Source organism: Vanacampus margaritifer, chromosome 16 (genome assembly GCF_051991255.1).
Source record: "Vanacampus margaritifer isolate UIUO_Vmar chromosome 16, RoL_Vmar_1.0, whole genome shotgun sequence".
Lineage (NCBI taxonomy): Eukaryota > Metazoa > Chordata > Actinopteri > Syngnathiformes > Syngnathidae > Vanacampus > Vanacampus margaritifer.
In genome coordinates this window covers 8,835,437-8,856,816 of record NC_135447.1, presented here as the reverse complement: position 1 = coordinate 8,856,816, position 21,380 = coordinate 8,835,437, and the positions used below count along the sequence as shown (strand labels likewise).

Below are 21,380 nucleotides of genomic sequence, written 5' to 3'. Positions count from 1 at the left end.
CTTTCAGAAATAGTTACTCCGCCATCTTTATTCAATTGCAAGCGCAATGGGATATTTGGATTTATAAAACAAATATTCCCCAACCCCGATCTCTTTAAATGTACAGTTATGTGAAAAGTAACAAAAGTGAAATGGAAAACATAATACTTAAAAAGCATTGTAGCATCGCACTGGAGCAACAGCTGAAGAAATCAATAATAATAAAAAAACAAAAAAATAAAACAAAAACATGAATTTACTACAATAAGTTCCAGTGGGAGTTATCAAAACTGCATTGCATCCACATTAATAATAATAATAATAATAATAATAATAATAATAATAATAATTCTGTGGAACAGAATGGTGATACAGTATGAAATTTACTGGAATAAAATCAGGTACAAGAAATGGCTCGCTTCCACCAACGATGATCATTTCTTCTCTGTCAACATTTCTTTTGTGCTTCTTCAGTAGAATTGTAACCACAAATCAAATAATAGTTTCTGAAATTTATTCCTGTAGTCTTTCTCAGATAATTCTTGTCACAGTGTATACACGGGTGAGAGAATACAAAGACATGAGTCCAGCTACTGTTTGCTGTTATCATCACATTCCTGAGCTGTGCATCTCAATACATTTGCCCCGGGAAAAAAACACACGTTTTCGACAGGATGCAATTCATGGAAGCAAGACGTGTGCTCATCTGATTTTTTTTTTTTTTTGGTAGCAGTGTGGGTAAAAAATAAATATTGATTCCACAGTTCGGAATGTTAAAGGAAATGTGCGGTGTTTCATCAATCTGGCATTAGCATTTCCCTCCAGTTGAAGCTGTGATTAGGTCCATGTGTCAAAGGCAGGATGGGGGGGTCAACCAGCTGCCACACCCCCGTCTCGCCCATTTCTTCACAAGCACAAAATCCCAAGTAGGGAATCTGTAGGAATGCGCAGAGCAGATGCACCTCTGTGTTATTGAGTGGAAACAATAAGACATCTTATTCGATGTGATGTAACCAGCATCTGGCCGACCTTTCGCACAACTTGCACAAAGTCCTTGGAGTTTTGTGGGCTGAGTCCTTGTATCTGGCGAGTGCAGGCCTCCAGGGAGGACGCATGGGCCACAATGAGGACCTTGTTTCCTGTGTGAAAGAGGTAGAAAAAGAAGCAAATTCCACAAACACCACCACTTATTTGCTGTGAAATGACACTCAAATTCATCATACAGTATGCAAAGTTCAGCACTTGTAATGTGAAGGATGACAAAGAAAATTGTCGGGAAATTTACAATTTGGCGAAATATTGAGACCAAGAGTCCACTGTACCCAGATTTTTGCATTCTGATAGGATTTCTCGAGTCACTTGGAAGCTCCGGCTGATGTAGGTGTCATAGGACTCAGAAACCACTAGCTTGTTAACAGGAACATGAGGTCTAAAGATGAGAGACATACGAAATATGTTAAGGCGATATGTCAATATGTTAAGGTCAGAGCATAGGCTCTGGACCTGTATGTTGGGTCCACACTCAGGTTAGCAGCCGCCAGCTCTGTCGGGGGGATCCAGGTAGGTAAACAGGTGCCTGAAACCCACTTGGTCCATTCAAAAAGTCCAGGCTCCACGCGGATTTTCGTCTTTCCCTCCTGTTGGAGACCTGAAACAGAAAAACCCGCATACACATGGTCAGATGAGACTTGCAGAAAACAGAGGTCACGTTCAAATTTATTATGTTGGTATTTAAGGGGGTCCTACCTTGCAGAATGTGCTGAGCAGTCTGGACGCAGCGAAGTGAAGGAGAGCAATAAACAAAGTCTATTGTGGTGTGGCTTTCCAATAAGGCTTCACCTGAGGAAGAGCAACAACACTATGATTATATCTGTAGGAAACATCATCATTGGAAAGATGTCACTTTGCGTGTAACACTCCCAATGCCTCTGTGTGACCTTTTTCTTCCAAAACAGAACCAACCTACAAGACGGGCTTGGGAGCAGCCAAACACAGTAATAGGACAATCTTTATCATAGTCCCTGTGACCGCCGCTTCTGGTTGGCAGGCTGGATGGCATGTTGAGATTTGAGCGAATGTATCTGCCTACACACAAAAGAATTTAAGTTAGCGGTTAGGATACAGATGCAAACAGGGCCACGTGTTCCCTCCGCATGCTCACCTTTGGCGTCAAAGCACTGAGTGACCCAGTGTTTCCCAAACACAACATCCATCCTCTCCCCGTGTCGACACACAAACAATCTCATCTTGGACAAAGAGGACTGACCGGCTACCCGCGTCACCTGGAAAAAAGGCACCATGACACCATTTGCAGGAAAATGCCATCCCACAGTGCCTTCAAGTTTATCTGCTAGTCATGAGGTGTACCTGCATGGGAGGACAGAGGCCGCCGAGGCTAGGAGGATCCACCAGACTGTCAAGTAAACTGTCAGTGTGCTGTTCATCAAACAGTAAACCACCCAGCGTGCTGCCAGCATTAGACGGGGATGTGTAGTTAAGAACAGAATGAGACCTGAGGATTAGACAAAACCACAAATACCTTTCAACATTTAGTCAAAATAAGTCATGCAAAAGTTAGGACTAGGTCCATGAACTGTAGTAACTACTCAGTCACCAAGAGATAGCATATCTGTCTATGCCTGAGACAGGGGTGTCCACATCCGGTCATCAAGGGCTACTATTCTTTTAAATGTTCCCCCCCTCCAACACATCTAATTCAAATGATCAGGATCGCTATCAAGCTTCTGCAGTACCTGTTGATGAGCTAAATATTTGAATCAGGTGTGTTGCAGAAGAAAAACATGTAAAACAGGGGTGTCTAAAGATGGTCCCCGAGGGCCACTATCATGCAATTGTCAGATGTTTCCCTCCTCAAACACACCTGATTCAAATGATCCGGCTCGTTACTGGGTTTCTGCAGAACTCGCTGATGAGGTGATCATTTGAATCAGGTGTGCCGGAAGAGGGAAACATCTAAAACGGGAGTGTCCTAAGTCGGTCCTAAAGAGACACGATCCTGAATGTTTTAAATGTTATTGCTCCTCCAGCACACCTAATTCAAATGATCAGCTCATCATTTGAATCAGGTGTGTTAGAGGAGGGAAGCATCTTAAATGAATGCACCCAAAGCCGGGCCTCAAGGGCCATGATCTTGCAAGTTTGAGATGTTTCCCCTCCTCCAATAGACCTGGTTAAAATGATCAGGATCATTATCAGGTTTGTGCAGAGCTTGCTATTTGCTAATGAGCTAATCATTTGAATTAGGTGTGCTGGAGGAGGGGAAAATCTAAAACAGGGGTGTCCAAATCCAGTCCTCAAGGTACACTGCCCTGAATGTTTTAGATGTTTCCCTCTTCCAACATACCTGATTCAAACGATTAGGATCCCTATCAAGCTTATCCAGAGCTTGCTGATGAGCTGATCATTTGAATCAGATGTGTTGGAGGAGGGAAACATCTAAACCACGCAAGATAGTGGCCCTCGAGGACCGGATTTGGCCACCCCTGGCCTGCGACATAGAGAAAAACTGAACATTTAAATGCTCTTCAAATAGAGGGCAGAAGGTACAATTAACCTGAGTATTCACCTGTTGCTATTCATACAAGAGAATAATAGTTTTGCATTCAACTAAACATGGCCACAGCCGAGTCAAAGTGTGAGTAAATTAAGAAAAATTCATAATTATTTCAGAACAGTATACTCTTCATAATTTTTGTAACATTTTGATTTATTTATATTTTAGTGGTACGCGCAGAGAATGTTCTCATCCAAATAATGTGTCAGTAAAGGTAGTCCCTGGAATGAAAGGGAAGGCAAGAGTGTGCGCTCATTCTTACCCATGAACAACCCAAGTGTCAGACTCATCAGCGCGGTTGACGTAGTTTTCAGGCAGCAGGCCGGACAGCCCTGTGCCCAGGGACGTGCCATACACCCAGCCCTCGCTGGCACTGCTTTGCTCCATAGGAGACATGAAGATGAAGTCTCCAGTCACCAGCTCAAGCTCGTCATCATTTTGAGGCGCATAGGGATACATGACTTGCAATGTCTAGGGGACAAAAACGTACATTTTTAATCAGTGGTTGGAAAATAAAGTAGCGGGAACCCGGTGCGGTAACATTAAAAGCGCCTGCGGCTTACAGTCGGGTGTGGCTTATATGTGTAATATTCCCCAAATCTAGTTAGGGCGGCTTATAGTCAGGTGCGCCTTGTAGTCCAGAAATTACTGTAACCCAATTATGGATCAAAAATGGACCGATCTATGTTATGTCAATTTGTGGGGGGGGGGGGGGGGGGGGTATTTTGTTTTTTGTTTGCATAGCAACCCACAAAGTTGGGTCAATTTTACAAAATTACCTCTTTTTTTTTTTAAACAACCCAAGTAGAGTATCTGACCCAGAAAGTTAAGTCAAATTGACATTCTGTTTTTCTTTTTAATACAAAATATCCCCACCCACCCTTTTTTTTGGGTGAAAATAAAATAAATAAAATTGGCTGAGATCCTTTACTTAGGTCAATTTAACCCAACTTGCTGGGTTATGAGAAAAAAAGAAGGTAATTTTGTAAAACTGACAAACTTTCTGGGGTTTTTTTTGCAAAAAAATCTAATGAAATTAAATGAAATGAAATTTCATACAAACCAACCCATAAAGTTTCTTGGGGGGGTCGGGGGTGGGTGGGTGTTGAGTGTTTTATAGAAAATGGCCCAATTTCTGACCCAGAGGTGGGCCAAACTGAGCCAAGTAAAGGATTTTTGACCCATAATTGGGTTATTTTTGACCCAACTGTTTTTAATGTAGATTAATTGTAGACAATATTTGAAAAGCCCCAGTGTCATCATCGTATATTTGAGGACGCATTCCTACCTCATGGTTAGCAAAGCGAATATCCCGGGAGAAGAGCACAGCCAGCCAGTCGCAGCCTGATGACACATCAACGCTTTTGGCCAACTTTTCCAAAACTGAAAGATGGGTGCCTTGGAAGTGATAGGCCAACGTGACATGCAGTTGCTTCTTATGGTGCTCAACATGCACATCTGGACATAGAAAATGTGCACACTGGTGACAACTATGCAACTTTTGGACTTTTAATTAAAAAAATATATATATTAACCTGCTTTAGTTTCTGCTTCATTTGCAAAATCGGCCGCAAAACTCTTCAGCAACTCTGCCACTTGCTCCTCCACAAAGAGGCCAATAAAGGTGGAGGAAGTGTACAGCTCCAGGGGAAGGGGCATGGGTATACGACCTTTCCACTTTGCCACAGAGGTCTGGAGGGCATCTGACAGAGCCTCCACCTTCCCATCGGCACACTGTAGAGTTGACAAAAAACAAATACATCAACTCAAGGCTGAAAATTTTAAGGAGAATTCAAATCAGACCTTTACCACTGAATGCAAGCATTTCCTTCATTGACTGAATCAGTCAGGCAAAAATAATACAAAAACTCTGTTGTGGTTGTGTAACTCAGCAACAATAAGCCGATGTTTAGCTCAGCCTTCACAATTTTAACAGATAAAACTCAAGACTGACCATGAAGAACTGGCAGAGAGTGATGTGGGGGAAGATGTTGTGTGCCTTGTTTTTGCCGCACGAGAGGCGAGATTGCTGCCAGAAGAGCGAGAGCTGCTGCAGCAGTGGACCGCTGGGTCGCAGATACAACACATATTCCCTGGGCAGGGGGTCATCCAGGAAAGGGTCATCCACATGGGAAAAGAGCCTGGACGCACACATGGGCACAACAGTTAAAAATACAGGCAGTGCTGCTATGACTCTAGGATAGCACACTGTCACTTATAGCCATTTGTTTACCATTAATGAACTTTAATCACATTCCAGTGGTGAATTAGTAACTGCGGGAAATGGCAACATGTGCGTGTGTGTGCGTGCGTGCGTTTCTCACCAGTCACAAGCTGCCTGGACGTTTTTCCCTCCAGTCGAAACCAAAGCTTTCAAGCTGCAAAGACACAAAGATCAAGAGAAAACTCAGTCGCAAAATCAATAGATCTTCTTCCGGCCTGTGTTTATTAGAAGGGGATTGCTGCACACCACGGGACAGTGGAAAGAGAACACAAATCCCAAGAGAGAATTAAAATGACAAGAGACACTCAATAATTCATACCAGGATCTTATGAAACGGTATTGACAGTGAAAGGAGAAAACATTGGACAGAATAGAGATTTTTTTTGGGCTGGCTTATGATGTTGAAAACATTTTTTGAATTTTATTATTAGTAGTAGTAGTATTTTAATATATCTATTTTTAAATACGTAATCGCCAAACAATAAAAATAACTTAACATTCACAATTTATTCTTTAATTGTTTCAAGTCTGGATTTTGTTCAGATTCAAAAAGGTTATTTGCGAATCAAGATCATTTCACTCCATTAGATAATAATAAAACCTCCACACTTATAAAGTGCTTAGTCACCCCTAGATACGGTTTGTCACTGTTCTGAATAAGACACAAAAGGTCACTTATCTTCTGTTGGGATGCGAGTCAAATGAAGACACTGTGGTATTTATGGGCTAATGAATTCATGCATTTGAATTGTGCCACTGCTGTATTCAGCCATTTTTATTGAGAGGGGGGTATGCCCTCACACAGTTCAGTGTGCACAATAGGGACTGCAGAGGCTTAAGTGTCACAACACGGTTGCACATCTCTTCTACTACTACAACATGCGTGTACTCGTACTATCATTTACCACATAATTCAATCAACTGCCCAACCTCAAAAACAAACTCACTTGTGTTGTAGCATGTGTCAGCTGCAGTGCAATAGAAATTTAACCTAGTTGTGTGCGTGTGTGTGTGTGTGTGTGGGGGGGGGGGGGGTGTACTTTTCTCAGGGCATAAAGAGATTACAGCCAGCTGTGATTGAGACATCAAAATCCAATCCAAAATGCAAGACTGGATGGCCTGCTTATCTGTTATTTTCAAGGGATGAACCCTCAGTGACACAGAGTCAGAAACCTAAATTAGGAATCCTTTCTATCTGCATTCTTAAAAACGGCCAGCAGAGGGAAGGCTCTCTTTGCTCGAAAGTGAATGAACAAGTATGGTATAGTATAACATCATGTTAAAATTTGTGTTCATTTCTAAAGGGCTACCAAGTCACAGAACCAATTCAACCTGTCATGATATGGATAGACTGATATTTGGTCAGGCTGATTATCGGTGCCAACCGATATTTGGCATTTTGACGAAATCAGCATTGGCCTTTTTTAAAATTCTGCTGACCCTGGGAACTCTCTGCACCTTCTGTTTTTGTTTAAAATTAAAAGATAAGTGAAAGCTAACATATTTTGAAATGTTTGAAAAAAATGATTTACTGTACTATATTTCAAAAAAGAAACTATAGGGAGCTGCGGTATTCACATTTATTTTTTAAGATATCCTGATCACCTTGGGAGCTAAGATAAAAAGGAAATAAAATAAAATGTAAAATAAATAAATAAATAAATAAAAATCCACATTTTGATTTTGCAATTCTGAAAAGTTGTTAAAGCTTTAAGACATTTCAACTACTGGTAAGCTTTATACAACATTGTTGAAGGAATTGTTGAAGCCTGCGTCTAAATGCAACTCAACTTCCCATAGATGAGACCCCACACAGCGTCGATTGTATTTGTGAACCACATCTGCCATTTAATCCCTTAAGTCTTTGTTTTTCCTGAGATGAATGCTTTAGTTTTATGTGCTCCACATAGTAGAAGCAGCCATGGACCTGCTGTCCTCAATAGCTGCGTACACACCAAAGGCTTTTGCCTTGCCCCAAGCAAAAATGAGCATGTTATTTATAAACTGCATTTCCTGTTCACAGCTAGAAAAAGATGGGTTGGGACAAATTACTTCTGCATTATGTTTGGATTCCACCTAGAAGTGAAGTACAGTACTGTGGAAGTGCTTTTCATTCCACCAGCATGTGGTAAATTTTCAGTTCCACACTTGAATGCACCCAAGGGCCACTCCATGACTCAGCCCTACAGGCAAATCAACATTTCCTGTTTACAAACCAAAGGGGAACACCATCGCTATGTGTTCATATCACCCCAACAGGGCGAAGAGGTTTCCATCCGCCACAAAAAAAAAAAAGGCACGTGCGGATGACACAGGCTAGGAAAACCCTCATAATCTCACACTTCGATGCAATCTGGACCGTAAAACATTTCCGTGTAATTGAACTTGATGAATTGCCGTCATTGACGGATACGTTTGTCCGACAGCGCCAATTTTGTGAAATGCCATGTGGTGTGAAGCAAAAAGCAATTATCAATTTGGGACTTTTATTTTGAAATACATTTAAAGACAGGAGTTTGTATCATCCACAAGACAATCAAGAGCCCTACTGTGTAAAAAAAAGAACAAAAAAGTTAGTCTTTTAGCAACTGGTATGTGGTGGTCATATTTAGAGATTATGTGGCATGACCCGAAAAAACTATTTTTCCCCAACAAATAATAGTTTTACTTGTGTAGCTACCTAGCTTGTTTTGTTTTTGTGGCTAATTGTTAGCCTCATAATATTGAAAATATTTTGTGAAGCGACCATTTGATAAAGCTTACCATGATAGATGGATAGATATCCTAAATTAGAAATGTCCTAAATCATAGATAACAGTACAATTGTAGATAATAGTAAATAATAATAAAGAATCAATACTTATGATAAATTAACTGTTCTTGTCTGGTGAAATCTTTATCCGTCAATAACCCATATCCATGTATGGAAGACCAAAAACGCCAAAATAAAAAAATACTACTAATAAAAGTGAAAATAAAAACGGATATAAAAAACTACAATAAAAAAATGAAATACAAAAATAAATAGAAATAGAAAAAAAAGCAAAGATATACATAAATAAATTTTTATTTTTTGAGTCTCATTTTTTTATTTATTTATGTATATATTTTTTATGGTTTTATTTCCATTTATATTTATTTTTGTATTTCATTTTGGAATTAGATTTTTATATGCGCTTTTATTTTTTATTTTGCATCTTTGGTCCTCCATATTACTGTACATGTATGTAGCAAACTATTACTTGAACACAAACATAACGTGTTTTCAGTTATCTCTGCACTCAAGGGACTGTCGGAACTACACAGTGTTACACCTCTTGAGCTAGGGTTGAGGGGCTAGTGCCTTACTCAAGGGCACATTGATGGGAATTAGGAAGCAGACTAGCAACTCTGTAACAACTAGTTGCCATTTTTTTCTGCAGAAGGACTTGGACTGTGACCTTCCGCCTCCAAAGCCATTACAGATGAGGTTCTGCCGCCCCCGTAAAACGAAACAGATGAAACAGTGATGCGTGGGAGTTTTTCTTTTTGGGGGGGGCGGGACACAAGCAAAGTATTATGTAAAGTCTCAAGACAAATGGACATTATTTGTCAAATTTAGCAACAGAAATGTTCACTTCAATCATCATAGTTTGTTAAAATATTTGCATAGACTGCAGAACGCTTCCCATTCGGAACAGCCAAGGAATTTTTGCAGCTTTTAATGATAGATCACATGCAAACAAAAAAGCCAAATTATCTCTTTATTGAGAAGATAAATTTGGTTGAAATGTTGATGTGTTTTGATATCATTACTGTGTGGGATTAAATATCAGAAACAAGAGCGGCTTGCTGTTTACAATCATAAACATCTTCTTTCTTCGCATGATAGCAGCACGTGTTTTCACAAAAAAAAATAATAATAATGTAGAGTCAGTGTCTGGAACCGATTCCGTTTTTCTCGCTTCATTATTTCTGGAGCAAAGACATTCAAAGTCACATGTTATAACGGAGAGCGTCAGAGACACCATAAAGGAAGTGACTGGGCCATTGTGTGGGTGAAGTATGTTGTTCCAGCTTTTTGCGTGACAAACTTAACTTGGCTTGACATTCGTTGAAGCTGAACACGGATAAAAATCATTTTGGAAGAAACTACATGTATAACTTAAATCTAGAAATAGAATCATCATGAAACAATTAAAACCGATTGACCTCAATGATTGTCTTTTTTTGTGTCTAATTATCTTGTCTGGATTTTCAATCTTTTTCTTTAGCACCTCATTGCTTTTCAATGTTGTGGTTTCTTGTATATGCGAGACATTGCAACCCTCTGCATCAGCTGCCCTCAAACCACCATCTCAACAGAGAGCGCAGAAAAGGTCACAAACCACTTCAGGAAATGGGCGACTTCCGCTAAGCCGCCTTGAATCCGAGCTCAGAGTTTGTTCATGAAAAATGCCTGCACTGGAATGTGTCTCATGCAAGCATAACTTCTGTATCATAATTAGTACAGTGGTACATTGAGTTTACTCATAATAGCATCAAAGCGCCCCATTGAATGCACCGAAAATCCATTAATATGTTCCAACACAACCACCATTTTGTATGCAGGGCTGAAAGATTTTGAAAAATGCTAATTGATTTTTTTCCTCCAATATTGTGATCATTTTTACAAGGTCCTCTTATCCATTTATTTATTTATTTGATCAAATATACATTTTTGAAAGAACTAATTTGCTCAAATACGTTATTATTACTAATTAAAGGTAACACTTTCAAATGAGCTTTTCTACAACATTTGTAGGAAATCACAATGTCCCATCACGTGAGCTATTTCCACATCAGGCCACTGGGCACTACATTGTTTGACCCCTGATGTACAACAATTCTGTCTGTCAACAATGTGCATACTATTGTGAAAGGAGACTGCAGTCAGTGTTTAAGAATGAGGTATTCCTACTATTTTGGTCACCTTAATTTGCAAGTAAGATAGAGGGAAATATTAGAAACACATCTTCATATGATTTTAATATGATGAAGTGCCAAGATTAAATTATTTTCTGATGCAGTGTTGGTGTACTTAGTATTGTGACCATAGAATGTAAAATACAGTACTGTACTGTACTGCATTGCTGTGGTTTCATAAACTGCAATACTGGAAGCATGATAACTCACACATCAACTTCCTCTCGTCTTAGCGCATCAAAAGGTTAGAGAAACATGACAACAACCCTAATCAGCTGATGCATCCCTACTACAGTATATATTAGTGCTGTCACTATCGCATCTTTTTAAAATCGATTATCCTATCACTAAGGCTAGACGTAAATTGAATTGACTGGATAATAACTCAATTTTTTATCTTCTATACATATGCACTACGCCAACATAATTGCAAATTTGCTTCCGGACATCGGACATGACCAGCGAGCGGAGGGGCTGCTGTCTGATTGCACCGGTCAATTCCTAAATGACTCAGCAATGATTCCTCTCAATTTCACAAAAGGGTTGATTCTCGTATATGCGTGTTTGTGTGTTTATTTGTATTTCATACTCCCACCCTCCGACACAATCAAGTCCTTGTTCCCCGAAGCTAGGCCCAGATGACAGATTTTTCAGTTATTGGCTCTCAAACTGCCATTTGGCAAATAACAATCACAAAATGGGAAGAAAATTACCACAAGGGAAAATTCCCTTGTAAGATTTTTTTCATGCAAGATAGCAAAGTGTCCCATTTTGTACATGACAACTCAAACTATTGAGCTCTATTTTGGTCACAAATGTCATAATAAATCATTTAACCTCAGTTGAGATGATCTCTCCTCTCAAACTGACACAAATGCTGTTGAATGATAATTTTCCAACTGACGATGACTACAGATTCTGATCATTTTGGATGTTTCGGTACCCTTAACATTGGAAACACTGAAAAAGGGTATCAAACCTTAATATACTACACACTTTTTGGGCACTGTCCAACCAAAGTTACTGTACCTAAAAAGGTCTCGTTATACACACTGCAGCCAGTAATTTGGATTTTGGGGGATATTTTTTGGTTGATGGGTTGTTTTGCGCTATGATGAAGTCAACCTATTAAAAAATTTATGTTGAAGAACTTGTTATGCATACTAGGTACTTTGTTTACTTTTGAACACTACTACTGTAAACATGTATGGACAATACAAGTCTTCATTTAACCTAATATGTATCCTTTGGGGATGTTGGAGGAATTTTAAAACAAGGCTGACCAAATAGGTATCAACTGCACAAAATACTCAGCATCAATATTCGATGTCTAAGAAATAAACCGCAGTTCTGGTCGGAGCAAAATACTTTCATTATTTATGGGGATTTTTATCATCATTACATAAGCTCCATATTTCATTCACACAGCTTGTTTCTTGGCAACCCACTCCTCTCAAATATGAATGGTGGTGGGGGAAGAAAGAATATTTGAGCAGGATCCACTGAATTCAAGAGAAAGGCTGGCAAGTGCAACATCTGAGTCACTCAACATAGCATCTTTCTGCAGGAGTGGGGCCAAAGTCTCAACGCCACATCAAAAACGTAGTACAAAACAGTAGTTGCATGTTGAGTATTTGTGTAATGCGTGCGTGTGTGCTGGGGTCGTGTACTCACGCCCTGGTCTTAGGGAAGCCCATGGACAGCAGCACGTCCAGAGGTGACCCATGTTTGACGGTTCCTGCGCGGGTCTGGCGCTGTCTCCGAGGGGTTACTTTGGCGTAGAGTTCCTCCTTAGCTGCCATCTTTCACTGCTCCATCGGCCAGGACGGTCCTCTGACGTATTTCATTTCATTTAATTAAAAAAAAAAAGACATGAATATTTTACGCCTTAAAAAAAGAGGAAGCTAAAGTCTCATGAGGCTTAAGTTAGGTGCAGCCCACACTTTGGTTGTCATCCAGCAGGTCTGAGCTCGGGTCAGCCATGCCGAGTCACCTCGACTATTTGGGCCAGCCGTGGTCGCGAGCTGCCGTCCCCGGCCGCGGAGGGGAACACGTCGGGGTCGTGCTCGCCTCTCGCATCCGGTCCGCCGGATGAGAAATCAGATGCAACTAAAACGCTAGCTTCGTTCCTTCCACCGCGGACTTGTCTCCCGGGCGGGGACAGGGGATCTGCCTGGAAGACAAGTATAAGCGACCCGTCAACTTGAAGAGCCAGCGAGGCGTTAAAAAAGCGGGTAGGACACCTGCTGGTTCACTCGTGGAAATGACAGCAAAGTGATCAAAAGAACTACAGCGCCATTATTCAGATGAGTTGGAAGCGGTGTGATGCAGAGCCCATCTGGGGGCGGATGGTGGAAAGAGTGGTTCACACTTCCTGTCTAAAAGGGGGCGTCTATGCGCACGCGCAAAGGAAAGCAAATAGAAAAAAATACATCATCTGTTGCCATGGTAAAGCCGGACAACTTGATTTTTAATTAGGTCACTTCTTATAGCAGTGACGTCACTCTAAAGAATTGTATGACGGATGTGTATAAGGCTTAATTAAATCCGTGGGTATTTTATCAGGGCCAGAATTTGCGTCATTGTTACAAGATTTTAAAAAATAATAATAAAACTGTACTACGAAAAAGACCTACGTTAAAATACAGTAGCACAGTATGTTCATGTCTTGGCACATGGCAGTTGTATTATTCCTTAAAAAAAAGTATTAAATAGGTCATTGTGTACAGTAAATGTATTTCATTAATGTATTTCAAGCCTAGACAGTTTCAATCTTTTGAGTACATTTATGATGGTAGTTTTAGCAGTTGGATTAAAAAAAATGTAATTGTTATTTGTTACGTTTAGCAGTAAATGTACAGTATGTCCAGAAAAGTGCAAAAATACAGGACAACATGCCAGACCTTTGATAGCGTAAATTGTTCAGGAAAAAAATGAATGCATATTAGCCTAAAAGTACACCACACCTTGATCCTGAACATTAATATTTCGAAGTGCAGCTCACTACTGTTGACACATGAGCAGACCAATTAACTCACATTTGAAAATATTTTATTTATTTTTACTGAAAAGTTACATAAGTAGATAAATTCATCAGCTCCAAACTCTCAGCAATGCAGTGTAAAAACTTACAAGGTTCCCCAAATAAATAGTCAATAAATCAGACATTATTTATTCATACTATGCAGTATGGTACCAACATCTGTCCATATCAACCCTGTAAGCGCATGGTTTTTGAATGATAAAATACCAGAAAGTCCAAACAATCTTTAAGAAAAGAGTTCATAGCTGTGATAAGATTATACAAGTTAGTGTCTAATTATAATTTAAAAAAAATTATGATAAAAATACAAAATTAATGCACACCTCACTCAAACTTGATCACTGTGCTTTGACAGGAAAGGCAATCCCTGTTCAGAAAACCAACACTACTACATGTACCCTGTTTGCATTACTTTAACCAATGTACAATAGGTCTCAAACTGAAGCCACAGACAAAATTTGAGAACAAACGTAACAAGTCAATTTCTGGAGAGAAAAAAAATTACAGTATCTTCAATGGAATGTTAATCTAAATAAAATATTACAAAGTGTCAGTCACACCAAAGGCCAGTAAAAAGGATTTTTACCATCAACACAAATGAGAAATACGATATTTACAGATTGTAAAAAATAATGTTTACGAGAGAGAGCATTGGATCACACAACATAAAAAGTGTTAGACATGTACAAACGTCAAAGGCACACACTGAAACAGTTAAAACCAGCCAGGACTGTTGCTTGCAGACTATACCACAAATGATGACTTCTGCTTGAACTCGCTCTAGGAAACAGACATCACATTACATTACTCATTTAAATGTTTTCCCTTTTGGAACTAAAACTTCTTAAGACAAAAACACCATGTGTCTGCATTTATAAAACACATGTACAGTTGTGAAAAAGCCGGGCAGTGTCGTACTTACATCGTCATCCTCACCACCTACACCGTACACAGAAGGCGGCTGGTAGACCACATTTGTTTTTTGCTTGCTGCAAGACACATTTTAGAAACAAAACTATTTTACACTCATACTCTTGGGGGGGAACTTGCATATCAGTTTAAATACCATGTGAATTGATTATCTGATGTAATCCATTGTGCCTAATAAAAATGAGAAAATACTCTTACCTTTCAGTAAGTTCTGTAATGAGAATGAAGGACAGGAAGTCAGTTGTTGGTCAATTACATCTTTTGGCTACACAAACTACTCTTATTACCAAGTTTGATTAATCTGAGTAACTTTTACTTGTGATCTCACCATTATTGTAAACAAGGAGGAAGACAGTATACTCACGGGGCAGGTATCCTTTCTTGTGAGCATACCAAATTCCCAGACCAAGCAGGACGAGCAACAGGAGAGCCACGATGACCCCGGCAACGATGCCGCCAGTGTTGATGTCACCTTAAAGAATAGGATTGTGGTGGACAGTCATTTTGAGCTTCCTTCACCGAACTAACATTAAGTATGAGCATAATCAGCTCACTGCGCATGAACATATACAAAAGCAGTCCAATGAGTGTGACGTGGTCTCACTGCGTCACGTGCCGTATTATACAAGGTCATTTTCAATTTTATTAGCCTTGTAGGCATCAGTGGTTAGAATAAAATCAATAATTGAAGACAAATAACTAAATTAACAGTGTTTTACCAAAATCATTTGAATGAAACAGAATGAGCCTTTTAATGCTAAAATATAGTTGTCCTCATCCATGAATTCTTAACTTGAATATTTTATTAATAAATTGCAAAGTCAATCTGTAGGCATTAAAAATGTTTTAGTGGTTGAACACTATGCTTTTTTTTTTTATCCTTTTTTCCACTTCTCAGAGAAGCCTGGCAAGCGCGATGGCTCAAATGTGGGTTATAAAAAGGCCAATTCACGGTTTGAAATTCCTCATTTTTGTTCAAAATTCTGTTCTTATCGCAGGCTACATCTCAGTTATGGTTAACCTCAGATGGCTGGTCATGACCACATTAATGTAAAAAGAGTTTTTAATCACAAAAAAGTATCACTGAGTATTAAATAAATATAATCTATTAATATACAATAACATCATTTTAGATTGAATAGATCACTGTATGTAAGATTTAGGCATGCAGCTCTTTTGCTAATGCATATTGTGTACTTACGGACTTCCATTTTCACAGCTCTACAGCGCTGTGGCGGACCAGCATTGTTGAAAGCCTCACAGAAGTACTGAGCAGTATCTGTCTTCCTAACAGAGCGAAACTCCTGAGAAGACATAAGTTATGGTTGAAAAAGTGTTCTTCCCATGTATAGAGCAGAGATCTGTGACAGCTCACCAGGTTGCCATTCGCAGAGTTCAGCACATAGGTACTATTCTGGAAGCCGGAAATCTTGCTTGGTTCAGGTGGCAGGAGGACATTGTTTCGGTACCACTTGTATTGGGGAGGTGGGGAGCCATCTTTATCGTGGCAGGAGAGGATTGTGTTCTTGCCAGTCGTCATTGAGGTGGGGATCCTACACACGGGTGGTGATGGAGGCACTATGGGGGGGGGGGGGATAATGGAGTTTTATTTTGCTACACTCACCCACTGCAACACGGTGTCGACAACCGAAACTAACTACCGTTTAGACACTTTTGCGGCAAAAAATATGCATAAAACCGATTTAATTCCACCAACTAACACAGCTGAAATAAATGCCAAATTTGATTTAAAAAGAGAGAACAAAATGCCGATGGAAATATTTACCAAGAACAGTGAGCTTCACCCTGGCCTCCCCAAACTCGATACCCGACACCTCACAGTCGTACAGTCCGTTATCCTTACGGGTCACTTTGCTGAATCTCAAATTGTTGCCATACATCGTCACACGGTTGGCATACGGTTCTGTGGGAAAAGTTGCACATTAAACACTATGTACATCACTGCTAGCTTGACTACTAACATGCTTCCTTGTTACTTATTAACAGTGGTGGGTTCCTGATGGCGTTAGGGTTTAGTGGGAAAGTTGAAAATATACAGTATAAACGTGCTTTGCAAAAATGGACTGCTTACTACAGCAAAGCAGAATTTGTAATATGTATAAAACGCGTATTAAGTATATATCCGGCCCAGCAAACTTGGAGATATTTCGTTTGAAATAACTTACTTGTGGCTTCCCCGTCAAATACGACAAAGTGCTGTGACCCTGTTAGGTCTTTGAACTTCCACTCCACCCTGGTCTCCGAACCAAAGTCAGAAGAATAAGAGCATGTAAGATCAACTCCTGTAAATAATAGAGAGCACAATACATTAAAATAAAAAATAAAAAATACAAGCACCCTCACAATTGAATATAACAAAGCAGATATAAATAAAACAATACGATATCTCGTCACAACATGTTTTGTTACAAACTGTAAAGCTTCACCACTGTACAAAATAACAACAAAAATCTAAATGCGCAGCGACTTCAGCTCATGGGGCTCAATCACATCTGCCCCAATAGGAAAAAAAAAATGGCATCGATGAGCGTCAGCCAAACCCACTATGATGTTGGAACGACAAAGAAGGGGTTGACACCGCTGTGCCCTTGGAGAGAGCTCACGGAAAAAGGAAGTCAAACACCCACATAAAAAGGAAATTACTACCAAAATAGCAGTATCAGATAATTATTTATTCTGAATACACAGACACACACACACACACACACACACACATAATATAACACCATCTGATGCACTGCCCCTTGGTCTAAATACAAAGCCCTTACTGGTCAAAAGCACATAACATGGTCATATCATCTCATGCCAGACAAATGTTTTACGTATTGAAAAAAAAAAAAGTAATATAATAATTTAAAATAATAATAAAACACTCACCTTCATTTTCTTTCACTTGCACGTTTGGATTGGAAGTGGTAACTGAAAAGCTACTTGCACCTGTGGACCCAAAAAAAAAAAAGAGTTAAAGAATTTAACGATTTCTTTTTTTTTAACAGAAAAAAACTTTATGTGCAGAAACAACAGAAATACAGTGTACGCCCGCTATCTGCAGGGGATAGGACTGGGTCGCCTTGCAAATAGCAAAAATTGCGTCCCATTGAAAGGCATAAGGGTGGAGGGGGTTATTTTATTTTATTTTAAACCCCAAAATATAAAAAATAAATAAATAAAATGCTGATAAGCCTCTGGTATGCATTTTCCTTGAAAACTTGGGGGGAGTAGGGAATAAATATATAAATTATTAAAATATTTGAGGGGGAAAATAAATAAATCAGCCAGTAGGTGAATTTGTGAGTGCCGAACCACGAATATAAGGGGGTCTACTGGACAAAAGTACAGTTCAGTTCAGTTGCACTTTAACTTAAATCTTTATTTTTTTAAGCATTTAACTTCAGTACATTTTTAACCTCTCTGTGCAATATGCTGTATTTGAATCAAATAATTATACATTACAGTTGTTTTCCCTATATTTAAGTAAAGTGTAAATGTTAAAACATTTCATACTGTTCTTGTGGTGTAAAATAATGACATGCATTATAGGAATAAAACCTCTCTCGTTTTTGATGGACACTTTAGGCCATTGAGGCTACTATACTGTATTTTAATGACCTTGTCGTCTCTAAACACAGATAAACTGACCCCCCCCCCCCCCCCAGGTGTTATCATTTCCTAATTTAGTATTTTAGTTACTCAGTATGTTAGCAAAGCTATGGAAACATTTTGTTTTGATAGTGTGCCCAGTGATTTTTTTCCTCTCTCTCTCTCTCTCTTCTCCTCAGCACTATGCAAGCAAATGTTTTGGAAAGTACCTTCAGAGATGTACTTTTGTGCCAAGTTATCAAATCTAATTGTACTTAACGTTTCAGACTGCTTTTATTAAAAAAATAAAAAATCTAAAAGCTAATCAAATGAGCTGAATCAGTTCTTCCTTCCGTCTTTTTACACAAGTATCTGAACTCTACTTAAGTACTTTTTCCACCAACGATATACTTTCATTTTCAAAACTTGCAGGCCTAATGTTCCTTTGTGCCGAGAATAATGACAGGAAAAGCCATTCAAGATGCTCTAACACAAGTAAATTATTTAGCCCAATAACAATGGGAATTAAATGCCTGAAGAGGCCATTCAAATAATACAGTACAGTATATAATCTACGGCTGAGGACAAAAGTTGCAACAGGCAGAGATCAACTGAGACAAAGAGATGAAACATTTTGACATCTCCACAGTTGAATTACTCCTAAAATCAATTGCACACGTCACTGCTCTACATAGAGTGCAGGTCAAATGTAATCTAGTGACGCCACGAGTTTGAAGAGTTCTTCTCTGGCTCTGGGCCTACAGAGTCCTGACAACTGTGGTAACAGGCCTTCAGGGCGTGGGCACAGAAAAACACGCCGCCCAACCTGGTTGCTGAAGCAGCATCAAAACTGTAACAATGTAAATGATACTAACAGAAACAGAAAGAGAAAGACAGAGAAAGACAACAACAAAAAAAATAGTAGACAGATTTGCCTAAATTCAGCCTTTATTTTCAAACCGGTAAACTAATACCAAAACGATTATGTGTGTTTGTGTCCATTGTCGTATGGGAATCAGTCTTTTAGGTTAGCAACTAAACGAAAGATGTATTCATTTTATATTTTTGATGTGGGTGTAGATGTGGTGCAGAACTGCACTTTATCATGAGAACTGTTTCCGGTCATTTGGTTAACTTATAGCTACAGGACAATTACTGGACTCACCACCACTTTATCACAATGCATTTTGTAAACTAATGACAACCTTATCATATAACCCTAAACTGAGAACATTTAATTCCGGTGGGTATACTTAGCACTTTACTTTGCACCAACGTTCTTAATGTTGTGACCTAAGTGTGGCGAAACCATATAACTCACATTGCTGGAATTCAGAGCCAGTTTCAGGTTTCAGCTGATAAGATAGTTGATTCCTACACAGACTCTGTGTGTGTGTGAGTCCGACATGTAGACTAATACAAGAAGATATAGTGCGCATTGTTCTTAACAACGCACCTGAACAGAAAAATGCAGGCCTCCATTTTGAAAATTGCCTCAACGTAACACGTTGAATTTCATTACGTGTTGTAATTAATTCGTAAATATATTTCAGGCTATTGATTACGTAAACGTTTCAAACGTTAAAAAAGGAAGTCGCGTTGACAAATAAGTTTTGTAACTCACCTGTGACTGAGAACGCGAACAAGATCGCCGAAACCAACCACGCCAAAAACATCTTTGTGCTGCTCTCGTTCGTTTCGCTGCGTTCCTTCGTCTGAAAGTGAAAAGCCACCGAAACAAGGATCAAAAAAATGTTGTCCACTTGAATTTACTGTCGCGTAGTTTCGTCTGACAGTGGCCGCTTCAAAAAGGCTCCACCTGTTTGGTCGTGGGTTCAGGTGACAACAAGTGCGTACCTCACTTCCGGTAAAAAAAAAAAAAAGATCTGCTCAGGTGGTTAAGCGACGACGGGGGCGAGTCGTACAACAGGTTCGACAAGTGCTCAGCACCAGTGGAAGGGCTCAAATAAGCAAACGTGTGGGTTGTTGCAAGTTTTGATCAAATGGATGGGGGAGGATCATCTTCAGGTCGTGTGTGTTTAGTGTTGTCAACTTCTGTGCGTGACGTCATACTAGTTTCTACAGTGAAACTACCAGTGTGGAGGTGATTTCCAACCATTGACAATCATAAATTAGGTGTGTTGCAACTATCGTATTTCACTTAATCAATAATAATGTTTAAAAAATAAAAAATGAAGCATCTGAAAAAGCAGCATTTATTCAGCTATCCATGCCAGTAATGTGTAGTGACAGGCAGAATAAACGTGTTTTCTTTCACTCAATGGCAAAAGGTACGCCAACAATATACAAACAGTCGGGTCAAAAATAAACCAATTTGGATTTATTTTCCAATTACTGTGTCAGAAAGGGGCTGACCGCCACTTGGGTTATTTATTTGACCCAACTTTGTGGGTGAAAAAAAGTTCTGTATGTACCATGGATGTTGATAGCTGTCATGGTAACCCGTCATACAAGTTGTTCAGATGTGTGGTTTAACCCAACAATTTAGTTACTCTCAGAAAATTGGACTCCAGTGTATCCACTTTTTTTTTTCGTTTGGTGTTGTGAGATTCTTCCCATGTAAAATACGTGCTTTGGCTGTGTTTGGAAACAAATACTTCTGTAGTGTATTCTTTTATTTGTATCACCTCTATTATTGTGATCAAGAAAGCTGACCCTCAATCTAAATAGCAGGAGCCTAAATACAATTTAATCTAACTGATAATTGGATAATTAAGTTTTCATGTTACAAGATGATTTACGTTTATCATTTACGATACAAATATTTCCATTATGTTCAAATTAAAAAGTTGATTGTTTATTTTGTGTTTACAGTAAGTAGGCCAGTATGTAATGAGTAGTGTCTTTTTTTTTTTTTAACCTTGCTTTTATTCACCACATACTTGAGTTTTCTCTCAATAACTGTATCATTGCTTTAATTTTGAAACTAATTATGGAACAGAGCTTTTTGATGATGTGGGTAATGGGTCATAATAACTGTAATATTTTAATAAAATAATTCAAATTTACCAACACAGTTTATGGGAAAATACATAAATGAGATAATTAGTAGCCCCTGAAGGACT

At 39.1% G+C, this 21,380-nt stretch overlaps 2 protein-coding genes across 4 annotated transcripts; both read right to left on the bottom strand.

Annotated features, from left to right (window-relative positions):
• Window position 1: 1 nt before the first annotated feature.
• ubash3ba (ubiquitin associated and SH3 domain containing Ba) lies at window positions 2-13,094 on the bottom strand. The gene is made up of 15 exons (XM_077546384.1): window positions 12,665-13,094; window positions 12,396-12,554; window positions 5,878-5,931; window positions 5,508-5,694; window positions 5,089-5,287; window positions 4,842-5,011; window positions 3,816-4,024; window positions 2,347-2,491; window positions 2,141-2,261; window positions 1,942-2,064; window positions 1,726-1,818; window positions 1,483-1,627; window positions 1,302-1,408; window positions 1,009-1,118; window positions 2-914 (listed from the first exon to the last, which is right to left on the bottom strand). Exons 2-15 carry the CDS (start codon window positions 12,521-12,523, stop codon window positions 777-779), a joined length of 1,929 nt encoding a protein of 642 aa, XP_077402510.1. The 5' UTR covers window positions 12,524-12,554; window positions 12,665-13,094; the 3' UTR covers window positions 2-776.
• A 661-nt stretch (window positions 13,095-13,755) lies between these two features.
• On the bottom strand, window positions 13,756-20,279 carry f11r.1 (F11 receptor, tandem duplicate 1). Of its 3 annotated transcripts, none has more exons than XM_077547379.1 (11): window positions 20,152-20,279; window positions 19,919-20,009; window positions 17,593-17,652; window positions 16,881-16,997; window positions 16,481-16,618; window positions 16,070-16,272; window positions 15,896-15,998; window positions 15,059-15,166; window positions 14,893-14,905; window positions 14,687-14,753; window positions 13,756-14,544 (listed from the first exon to the last, which is right to left on the bottom strand). In XM_077547379.1, the coding sequence occupies exons 2-11, from the start codon at window positions 19,968-19,970 to the stop codon at window positions 14,509-14,511; spliced, it is 897 nt and encodes a 298-aa protein (XP_077403505.1). In that variant the 5' UTR covers window positions 19,971-20,009; window positions 20,152-20,279; the 3' UTR covers window positions 13,756-14,508. The 3 variants fall into 3 exon arrangements, with proteins under 3 accessions (XP_077403505.1, XP_077403507.1, XP_077403504.1); XM_077547381.1 differs by having other exon boundaries at window positions 20,114-20,257; XM_077547378.1 differs by having other exon boundaries at window positions 19,919-20,265.
• Between the last annotated feature and the right edge of the window lie 1,101 nt (window positions 20,280-21,380).